General features: G+C 33.9%; 1 protein-coding gene across 1 annotated transcript in view; it reads left to right on the top strand.

The window, feature by feature from the left end:
- Window positions 1–12,319, top strand: part of LOC149528709 (26S proteasome non-ATPase regulatory subunit 1 homolog A-like) — a 51,236-nt gene that overhangs the window by 14,665 nt on the left and 24,252 nt on the right. The window contains exons 2-5 of the mRNA XM_089811537.1: window positions 10,143–10,206; window positions 10,319–10,424; window positions 10,610–10,721; window positions 10,828–10,996. Of these exons, the coding sequence (XP_089667663.1) occupies window positions 10,143–10,206; window positions 10,319–10,424; window positions 10,610–10,721; window positions 10,828–10,996 (451 nt within the window). The remainder of the gene's footprint in view (window positions 1–10,142; window positions 10,207–10,318; window positions 10,425–10,609; window positions 10,722–10,827; window positions 10,997–12,319) is intronic.

The following is a 12,319-nucleotide window of genomic DNA, read 5'->3' as shown; positions in this document are numbered from 1 at the left end:
TAGGGATAGAAGAGGGCCTAAATTTCTAATTACAGTTTGAAGCTCGAGTTTTAATTCATTCGGGGCTAGGAGATATCGCAATTTTACTAAGACATCAATTTTGGGAATTTAATTATTGTAGGAGGCCGACTTTGGCATTTAATTTGTGTATTTGTATTTAATTTGTTTTCTGGGCCGACCAGTGGCTTAGATTGGTATAAGTAAGGGTTGTGGGGAAGTCTTTAGGCATTATTCATCCATCAAGGAGAAGTAGAGGAGCTTGGAAGAGTGAATTTGGAGAAGAGCTAGTAGTTGCGGCTTGGAAAACAAGGAGATTGCTTGGTGGGCTTGCGAGCACAAGTTTAGATCTTCCTTGGAGGTTTCTACCAAAGTATAATTTGGACTAGCTAGGGTTTGGGATTGGATCTTGAGGGATCTTGCAGAACTATTACTTGCTTTGTATTTGGCCGTAATCGGGAAGGCCTTACAGCTCGGCACATTGCATGTAATCAGTTATATTTTATGAATATATTATTATGATTTGGTATCAGATCTTGCATTGTTGCTTCTTGTTATTATGTATCTGCTGCATGGTTGTATAGTTGGGGGTTAGGACATCTCCTTTGGGGATTCTCCTGCCTTGCACTACGTCAGGGAAACCTGGAATTAGTTACTGTAGTATTTTTGCAGATGTAGTTGTTGAATATGAGACTGATATTTGTTGCAGCATGTTAAACAATTGTATGAGCACATTTACATGGCAAAAATCAATATTTAATTAGCAAATAAGAAGTTTCAGATTTTCCTATATATTGTAGTATGTGTGCCAAGTGTTTGACAAAAATGCTATGTTGAGTTATTAAGAAAATTAATTGATATCATAAAGTAGCTTGCAAGTTTCTTTATTTGGGAAAAATAGGGGAGGATATTACATAAATATTATATTTTATATTATGTGACATAAATATTATATTTTATGTTCCACCCTATCACTTGCGGGCCTGATTTCCGATTTTGCTCACGAAATGGTTGCAACCATGAAGTTTTGGAAATTTTGACAAGGGGGCAATGTAAGAAAGTGAGGTTTCAAAATCAAAGAAGATAGGAGAGATTGACTTTGAAGGAGGCAAGACACGAACAAACCTTGGAATCTGGTTCACAGGCAGGTTGGCATCTGACATTGCCTTGGACAAGGCTCTCCAAAGCCAGGTTGGATTCTGACCTGACCTTGGACAAGCTTGTCCAATGGACACCAAATTTTTTCCCTTTGCTTTTTGGAGAGATTTCTATTCCATGGGCAAGCATGCATGTTGGTAATTAAGGTTTTTAGGCATGAAACATCACTCTTACTCTTAAATCAATCAAGACAGGCATGAAAGATAGAATGAAATGGTGAGTGCATGGTCAGATCTGAACCCAATAGTAGAATGAAATTAGCACAAACCATTTCAAGTATGGGAAGTTTCAACTTTGGAGTAATAAGAAATAAGCTGTCCAACCTCAGGTTAGATTCCAGCCAAGATTTGGACAAAGTAGAATGAAACTAACGCAAACCATTTCAAGTGTGGGAAGTTTCAATTTTGGAGTAATAAGAAATAAGCTGTCCAACCTCAGGTTAGATTCCAGCCAAGATTTGGACAAGCCTGTCCAAGGCCTGGTCGGAATCCAACCAGGGCTTGGACACACATGCAACTCCTTCCCAAATGCTTGCCACCTCCTCAAGTATAAGAACAAGTTGCTAAGATTTATAACAAGGTGAGATGGTGATTTTGAGGGATGAACTTAGAGGAATTTAAGAGCTGATTAAGGGCAGGTCATGATTAAATCTGATCTTTCATTGCAATCAGACCTTTCAGTCAAAGCACTGAAGGAGCAATCTCTGATTTACTTTTTTTGATCAATTTATAAGCATGGAGAAGATTTCAGGTGAAAATGTAAAGGACTAAACATGAAGAAAAAGAAAGTTTTAAATGAGAAGTTGGAGGATTCAAACCAAGGGAAATTGATTTAAGATTGTCCAACCTCAGGTCAGATTCTGACCTAGGCTTGGACAAGCCTGTACAATGCCTGGTCAGAATATGACCAGGGCTTGGACATGCATAAATGCCCTCCAAAACAAAAAGTTTGCCACCCCAATGCAAGTTGAAAAATGAGATGCCAAGACTGAAATCAGGCCTAGATGATGCGTATGGAGGAAGAATTAAGGAATGCAAGGAGATCAGGGCAAAACAATGTTGAGAATATTGCATTTGAATTCTGATTTGAATTGATCAACAAGATGTTGAAGGGGTGAAGGTGAGCAAGCTCAAAATGCTTTGAAATCAAGCATCTAATTCACACTCACAAGAAAACAGTACCGTTTTAAATGAAAAGAGCTTGATTGTTTTGGAGAAATTTTGATGGCACCTAGGAAGCTTGTCCATAGGTTGGTCTGGATCTGACCATGCCTTGGACAAGGCTGTCCAAAGGCTGGTTGGACCATGCCTCGAACAGCTTGTGTCCAAGATGCCCCAAAATTTTCCCCTTAAACCTTAGGCAAATAATAATTCCTTGCTTATTAGAACAGCTAGAAGGAATTATTTCAAGGTGAAAACTAGGGTTATTCCCCCTAAATGAATGCTGGAAGAATTTTGTTTGAATGAAGAAGGAATGAAAGTTTGAAGACGAGTTGCCTTGGATCCGTGTCCAAGGGCTGGTTAGAATCCAACCATGCCTTGTACAAGTTTAAGACATCTATTATCTCCACCAAGTTGAAGAGGCCTAATGCAATCTTGAATCTAAATGCCCTTGTCCAAATTCAATACTTTGCAATAAATGCATGTCAAAATGGTTTAAAATTGGGTTAAAAATGATTTCATCTATCTAATCTCATAATTTAAAGGTGGAAAATGGCAAGTTTGTAGGAAGTTTCCTATTTATTTCACAAGCCTAATGCAATCTCTTTTGTTTTGGTAGATGTGATGGAGGAAGGAGATGTTTGGAGAATGTGGCAAAACTTCAAGCAAGAATATACGAATGTCCAACCATCCATCAAGGTGGACAAATGAGAAGGTGACCCAAGATCAAGGCTAGATTAAAGATGCAAGTTCAAGACGAAGATCAAAGAACAAGTCATGCAAGAAAATGATGAAGGCTTCAAGTGAAGGAAGTTATCAACTTGAATTTTCTTTAATAATCCAAGTTCATTTTGAAGGATTCGACTACATGAAGCACTTTACAAGAACAAAGCCAAGACTGTTGCATCCCAATTTTTGACCTAATTTAAAATATAGCCGTTGAGGTTCACATAAAGTTAGTTGATAGTTAATTTGGTTATAATCCTGTGAAATGGAAACATGTTGAAGGGGTGGAAGCATTGTCAGAAAAGAATTAGGCACTGGAGCATCACCATCATTGGGCAAATGGGTTGAGAATCTAGTCACTTGAAACATGATACATTTGTGGGACCCGCACGAGCTATTTCAATAAATAAATAAATTGAGAAACATAAAATAATTGAGTTAAAATATAATACATGCCTTTCGAGATTGTTTAATTTTTATCTTATCATTATAATAAACACTTACATACGAACACATAAATAAAAAAATGAAATGGCACCAATAAATTATAATAATATAATCTAATGATGTCACCTCATCAATAGACTTATGTGAACTTATATAAGAACGTATTATAATAATAAAATAAAGTCTATAACTTTTCAACTCCTTAATTCTTTTCCCTCTTTATTTCTCTTCTTTTCAAATCGAATTAATGTTTGAATTCGAATGGATTTCTTTCTTTGAAACCGATGCCAAGAAGTCACAACTTGCTCTTTTAATGTAAGTCGTGAGGGAGGTGGACAGATAGATCTATCTTTTTTATTCACCCGACTACTTTTTAGGATCGATTTTCTTTAACAATTCTCGACCTCCTTTCTTTTCTATGTGTGTTGTGTGAGTGGATTTCATAACTATGAGAATATTGCATTATCAACATGGGAAAGCTGATGTGTTATGTTCCTTCTCTGCAGTATGTCTTTTTCTTCCACAAAACGAGGTGCTCTTCTACCAATCTTTGTTTTGTATAATGTGCATCACGACCACAACTTTTTATGCCAGCTATCCTTGCATTCGAAAATGATATTTCATTTATATAGACTCGCGTGTAGATTGTCACCGAGGTTTGGATTGACTACCATCTTTGACTGCAGATTTCCTTGGTTTGCAGACTTAACTTCGTACAGGTCATGCTACTGTGATAACCATTAACATTTTTTTTTACTCTCGATTCTAAGCTGCTCCCGATTTCTTCGCCAACGATTCATTCTGTGTGAAATTTAGAATATATTCTGCTTATGTGGTACTTCAATTATTATTTGTATCATTGAATCCATCGCAAACTTTGACAACACAATATAGGAACGAATCATTGTCATCTCATCGGGTTGATATTACTAATATCTTTTTCTCAAGTCTTTGACCCACGATTTTAATTTAACTCAATGTAATAAAGCATTTGTGATTACCATAGTAGTTACCCGACTCTTGGTCTCTAAGTGCAACAAGTTCATTCTGGTAGAATCACAGAGTTCAACAAATGAATACAAACCAAAGATACGTTATGGGTAATGTTGAATATTAATGAGTTCTTTACATAACAGGGTATATGTTAACCTAGCCATTACAATAATCACAATATGTATGTACATTTATCGCTTATGTTGATATATTGTTGATTTGATTCTCTTTCTAATTCTGCCTTGTTCATGGCAAGTGATAGCCAGGTAAGCATAGTATGGATCCATAGATCATTATGCCAATGGAGATTAGAATTATGCAATAAATTAAGCATTCTTTAAGAAAATCTTTTTCAAATCACATAGTGTGAATGTTGGATGCATGCAATCTTCTTGTATAATTGACAGAACCGATTGTTTTGAGAATTCCAAACACTTAGGACTCACTCGACTATGTAGCCAAAGAAAAGAGTGAAGAGGTGAGAGAAAGGAATCTGCAATATCATGAAAATAGTATCAGTTATGACATAACAATGTTTATCATTTTTAATATGAATTATTTAATAGCTTATGCATGATCCTATTATTGTAACTCTTGCTATCAAGTCTAGTGGTGCGTTTAAATACCAGGCTGCTCAGTAGATGATAGATGTTCCAAGTTCAATTTCGGGTAGGGAGGGCCTTTCTCGTTAGAGATCGTGTGGGGAATAAGTTAAGGTTCGAGGTTGGGTTGTTAAGCTCTTGATAATGTTTCACCTCTCCCCAAGTTGTCGGACGTACAACAGACAAAGATAAGTTATACATTCCATTGGTTTATGAAAACATGTATTTTACTTTTATCATATATATGCAAGAAGGTAAGATTAATTGAGTTATTTCATCATTACAAATATTTTACACCTAGATGCGAGAGATAGATTTATGAATTGTTTTTCATTTATATGAATATCGAATATGAGCATATTTTCTAATCTTGAGTTATTGCCATAGTTAAGTAATCGAAAGGAAAGGAATGATACAGTGGTATCTGAAGCCCTAATTGATTCAATGGTAACTGGAACCCTAAATGATACAGTGGTATCGAAAGCCCTAATTGAATAAGTGGTATTGGAAGCCCTAAATTGAATTAGTGGTATCAGAAGCCCTAAGTGATACAATGGTATCAGAAGCCCTAAATGATCCAATGGTAATCGATGCCCTAATTGCTACAGTGAAGTATTCTTACAATGATTTATCAGTTCGATTCCAAGGTATATAGATTTTAATTTCTATAGTAAATTCATTGATGGTGTTTTAAGTTCTTAGTTAAGAATTTTTTTTTTCATTGTTTTTAACCATCAATCCCTTTTCACGTGAACATGACTGATATAATTGGCTTCCTATGAAACGAAGTAATAGCTGTATTTCTTTGAGTATGTTAATTGTTAATTAAGACTCGGGAAAACTGGTTGTTACAGAGGCACTAAAATTTCAAGTACAAGCAAGTTCTAACAATTGCCATGACAAGAATTTTAGAAGATGGAAAAAAATTGAAGGTGAAACAATTTGGGAATACGTCATTATAACTGAAAATATTTTCTCATCATCAAAGAATTGGTCAAGTCTATGAGATAAGCATGCTGAGGTAGCGCCTACTCATATTCAACCAATCAAAAGGCTCTAGTTGCACGTGTTTGGGAACATTCAATCAGATCATGACAAGTGTACTTGTGGAGTCCACATAAAGCTTTCGACCAATGTATTTTCTGATTGGTCAAGCAAAGTGTTGTGTTGTTCTAATTGGACCACGAGGTGGTGCTTTCATGTAATTGGAGAAGCATCTAATGCTTGTAGTTGTTAGTTGGACTAGGGCTTTGGTGGATTAATTTTGCCCTACAGTTTTAGGCCTGGAGCAATTTTCATCAAAGGAGCACAACAAATGGGTACAGCAGTAATTTTCAGGTTGAAATGGGATCCATGTATCCTATGGATATAGATTAGTTGCACTTGTACCCCTTGCTTCTTAGTATGAGAGGATGTTATCTTATTACTTCCAAATTTGGTTGCAGAGCTTTTGGTAGATTTATATGGTATGTCGAGATAGTTATAGGATTCATGATTGCTTGAGGACAAGCAATTTCAAGGTGGAATTACTGTAATGCCCCCTTTTTGGAATATTAGAAAAAAGTTAAAAACTAATGTTAAATTTATGAACTATTTAATTTGGCTTATGGGAGCTTAATGCAGATTAATAAAAGGGTCATGTTAATATTAAAGGGGCATTAATAAGAGACAAAATGGTAAGAAGACAAGGAGACAGGGTAGGGGAAGCTGAAAAGTCATGACATTGGGCCTTAAAAAGAGGAGAGATGGTTTCATTTGCATGCTTGGTTTATTGTTTGTTTGGAGACTTTGAGTTTCTCTTGGAGAAACATTGGGAGAGTTTATATCTTCCATTTTAGACTTGAGGACGCAAAGCTTTAGGTCATTTCTAGTGGATTGGATGCAACCTTGATTCATCACTGCAGTGGATTCAAGACAGTGTTTCCAATCTGACTGTTGTTGCTGTTTATAAGATTGGCTTTTCTATGCATGCTATTGTATTGCTGAATATTATAATATTACAAGAGAGTTTTTGAGTTTTTTCTATATGAGAAATTATTGTTGTATTGCTAGCTTATAATACAATAACCAGTCTGAAGTTGTATTAAACCGAGTACTTTAATGAGCATTTATTGGTTTGTTTGCTGGTTTATATTACTGGTTTGGTTTGCATGGGTTATCTATTATGTGCTGAAATTTGTCTATGAGAAAAATTGGTAGAATATCGGGATATTACAAATTCTTTTGAAATGAGAGAGGCATGCTAGAATATTCATAAAGACTAGAATTGTGATAGAATATTCATTAAGTGAGAAAAGTATGATATTCTTTTCCCTTTATTCATGTATTTTCTTTATATATATATGTACAATATTTATATATTAACCTATTAGTATTTGCATCCCAATTATTTATCAATACATTTATTTATTTTATTTTTGGGAAATAGCAATTAAAAATGATGATTTTTTCCAACAAATTAATACTTTAAAGACAACTATTTTTCTTAGCAATATGGTGATAATCTAATTGGTATAACCATGAAAACATTTTTAATTATTTCTTTATTTTGAATGCTATAGTAGTATGAAAACATAACAAGTACTCCTAATTACTCAAACAAAGATGTATTGACATTAAAAAAAAATAATTAATTTTCGTATCCGTCACTACAACAGCTATGCTTTTTAAAAAAAGACACATAATCACAACATGTAGATAGGGTTAGGATTCAATAAAACATATAAGATCGTTTACCTAAGTGAGTGATATATATGCATCAAAACAACCACTGCCAAAACGTTAACTACCTCTACTTGGGCCACATTCTTGCCTTCAACTCCTTGCCAACCACTTTGCTAACTCTCAAATTACTTCTACATTGAATAATATCAATTCATTTTATATCCCACAATTTATTATCATGTAATTATACTTTCAAATAAACACATTCTCATATTTTGATTTGATCATGTAATTGTCAAAAATATTCTAATCATGTAATTATTAAATCATTAATATGTTCTAGACTCACCAGACAATGACACTTCTCATCCGATAGTATTTAGAGACATTTCGGGACCCTTGGTCGTCTTGTTCCTTATCCTTTGGTGGTGGACTTCTATTGGCCAAGGAAGGACCCTGAGTCTTGCCTTTGACATCTTCCTTTGCTTCTTTGTTGCTTTGTTACTTTCTTTTGTGGGCATCATTTGCTGTCCATGCTATGGGTGGTTTCCATTGCTTGTAAACTTTTAGTCCCTTAGACCCATGTTGGTATCTTGTTGGAGATTAATAAATTTATCTTATCTTATCTAACTTTCATAATGCATATTAATAGGTGTCATATAAGGTTAATAAGCAGTCAAAGTCAAAGAGAATCAAAGTTGAGATGTGACACTCTTCCCCACTAGGAAGAGGCATTGTCTTGATGTCTTACTAAATACACAACACGCACACACACACATGCATAGTATATAAAATAGTAAGAGTCTTATGAAATCGAAACCAAACAATGCATTAACACTAAGAGGAGTACAAAAGAGCATACATATCGCACATGTGAGCATGCATGAAAGTCTGTTCGCTTATATATTTTCGTAGACATCCCTTGAGTATATGAAGTTCTTAAAAGAAAAACATGTCGTAGGTAATAACATAAAAATCAAGGGAAGCATCTTATACATATCAATCATTGGTAAATTGGCCCAAAGCACTCGTACGCATACAATGCATACATAAGCATATGACATCTTCCTCCTTGCTACCAAATAATATCCATCTAAGTCACAGGGTTCGGCGAACTTCAATGATGAAGTTCGAAATCCGTCGCATATTTAGGGGTTTAAAAAAGTTCGATAAAATTCGTAACAAATTCGTGTTAAAACAACTGTATTTGGTCTACTTTAAATTTTCTCACTGTCGGCTACTTTGTCTGACATGTGAATGGGAAAGAGCGAGGGTTTTAGCCGTCGCACAGATAGGAAAGAGGGTGGTTTCACGGATTTCCTCCCGAACCCGCCATTGACTGTACTCTGCGATTACTCTTCCGTTTTATTTGGACTTAAACGAATATTTTTTCCTAGGTTTTGGATCTTCAGCAGCGATGAACAAGCCCCCGTCGTCATTTCTGAACTTTTTATTTCATTTGATGTTTCCTATCGGCTAATAATTTTGTTTATATTGCTATTATAATGTAGTTTATATTGTTATTATTATATATGTGTTTTTTATTTCTTTATCAATAGTAAAATATATATATATATATATATTTATATTAGAAAAAAATTAATATTTAATATATATTTTTGGTTATGTATTTATATTTTTCTTTTATCAATAGCAAAATATTTTTTAAAAATCTTTTTATTAGGAAAACATTAATGTTTCATGTATATTTTGTTTATGTATTTTATTAAATATTAATATTTTGTATGTTCAGCTATTATTATTCATAAATTTACTATAATTACAATTACTATAACTATATATATATATATATATATATATATATATATATATGGCGAATTTTATGTCGAATTTTTTCGAATTTTTTTGACCTCACGAACTTCATCCAAACTTCATGGTTGTCGCATTCGAATTCAAACTCAAACCTTGTGACTTAGATATCCATAAACATCAAGTAAAGTTGCTCATAGGAATTCATGTGCCTCATTCTAAGCAGTATCTTTTATTATTCTGTTACAAATTGAAATCCAACTCGATCATGAATTAGCAATAAATATATAAGATGTAGAATTTGTTTTTTATATACTTTGAAGTTCTTCAAAATTTCAAAGATTATTGTGATATATTCCACTTTGGTTGTGTACTGCAGAATTAATTTTTCCCATGTATTGCTGATTGTGGAACTATTATCTTTTCGCCTAAACGAATTTTTCCCATTATTTACATGGTTAGTAAGATGGGTATAATATTCATATTTTAAAATGGAATGGCCCACTTATGTTTCTGCCATAATATGCCTTTTACTTGTCAGAGCTCAGAGATACACCGTATATTGTTTTTATACTCGTATCATTTTTGTGTGGTTGACTGTGTATCATTTAATTTATTCTTTCAGAGAAAGCTTATATGAAGATGAAGATTTTGGTGAACGGAAACTGGCTGCCTTGGTTGCATCAAAGGTTGATATTTTGAATTGTCTATGTTAATTGTGTTTTTGTTGATGAATAGCTTTTTATGGTTTCTCTCTTATATCATATTCTTTTTTTTTTTGCTTCTGTTGGACTATTGCAGGTTTTCTATTACCTGGGTGAGCTCAATGATTCATTATCATATGCCTTAGGTGCTGGATCCTTGCTTAATGTATCAGAGGATTCTGATTATGTACATGCCTTACTTGGTAAGTAGTGCTGGTTTATAGCCCATTGAAGCTTTTGTTTTTAAAATAATATTATAATAAGCATTATGTTATTTGATTTTTTTCTTGTGATTTTTGTTTTCTTATCTTCAAGTGAATAGAGATGACATTATCGGATGTTCCTCTGTTTGATATTTTATGGTTTGTTTTTCAAATTTACATTTCAGCTAAAGCCATAGACGAATATGCCACTCTTCGTACACAAGCATCAGAATCAAGTAAAGAGTCAGTGGAGATAGACCCTAGACTAGAGTCAATAGTAGAAAGAATGCTCAACAAGTATGTACTATAAGCAAAATTGTAGATACTCATTTATTTATCTTTAAATGTCTGCGAGTGTTTATAGCATAAAACCATTGTTTGCCTTAAAATAAAACCATTGCAGATGCATTCGTGAGGGCAAGTTCCAGCAGGCACTGGGAATTTCCTTGGAGTGCCGAAGGCTTGATAGGTTAGAAGAGGCAATCCTAAAGAGTGACAATGTTGCTGGAATGCTATCATATTGCATTAATGTTTCTCAAATGTTTGTTAATAGAAGGGAGTATCGATGTCAGGTAAGAATGTCTTTACCATTTAATGAATATGTTTTTAAAGAAATCAGATTTATAATTAGTGATCTAGGGTATATTATTGTTTTAGTGGAATCAGTCATTTGAGTTGGTTAAAAAAAACAATTAGCACACAATTTCTATAAATATCAGTGGACATAGCCAAATGCTTTTGAATGAGGTAGGGAAGTGTCAACATTATCGATAAAAAGGCCTCAAACAGAGTCCAAAGTTTTATTCTCTGTTTCTGCGTAGAATACTCTGGTGTGTACGGTAAAAAGGGTTAATTTAGATACACAAGTACAAACCAGATTTAAAGAAATTATACACATGCATTTGTGCATAAGATCAGATATTTGTATATTTCAATGGTTCATAGTCATATGTTGTCTTTGTACTTTCCTCATGGTTCGTGCTATCTTATTCTATATATAATGCTATTAGATACCTTATGATTCATTCTTCATGCTTCATCCATTTTTATATCTTACATCTTACTTCTTTATTCTCACTTACAATCGATGCTCTTATCTCCCACTTTTCCTTGCTCACAGCTTCTTTATGCCTATTCATAGCACCTTTCCATTCAATTTTTTTATAACAAGTTTGAGTTATCTTCTTATAAATGATGTATCTCTATTGTATGGCTTACTAGTTATTTATGAATATTATTGTTAGTTTGTGGTGACTGATCAGAGAAGTACTGTACATACTTCATAATTCTTAAATTTTTGCTCCTATTTTATCGTGCCTTATTTAGATAGGCATATTGTAACCCTAAAACGAGAATATTATATAAGATAGCTTAGGGTTAGGGATTGTAAAAAAATGCGATGTATAATGAGATAGGTTGTTCTTGCGGTGGTATTGAGCTGTAGGGGTTTGTACTGTAATCACTGGATAATAAGAATGGTTGGATGACTGTGTAGGTGGACCTAGCCTAGGTTTTGGGTGAACCACGCTAAATCTGTGTGTTATTTGTGTTCTTACATTTTTCTTCTTTTGTTTTTTCATTTAACTGTTTATTTGTATATTTTTCTTGATTTGTCAAATCCTAACAATTATGATGTATTTTAAGGCTTATTCCAATGTCATGTATCCCATTGTGTGGGTCCATGAATGATGCAAAGCATCACTTTAGTGGTGCATTGATGCGGATTTTGTCGTTAACCAGTCTTTTGTTTAGTCAATGTGGGCCTTGAAGGATCGGTTGGGATCATTTCCAGTGGATCAAGTTATGTAAATAGGTTTAGCAATTCAAATTTTGGTTTTCCTTCTAAAATGCAAATTTAATTGTTTTAGGTATGCTTGGTTTGTTGAAGGTTAGGG

Source organism: Cupressus sempervirens, chromosome 11 (assembly GCF_028749045.1).
Source record: "Cupressus sempervirens isolate cs-2001-9-10 chromosome 11, ASM2874904v1, whole genome shotgun sequence".
NCBI lineage: Eukaryota > Viridiplantae > Streptophyta > Pinopsida > Cupressales > Cupressaceae > Cupressus > Cupressus sempervirens.
Note: the sequence above shows the minus strand (reverse complement) of the source record. Positions and strands in the feature narration are given on the sequence as shown.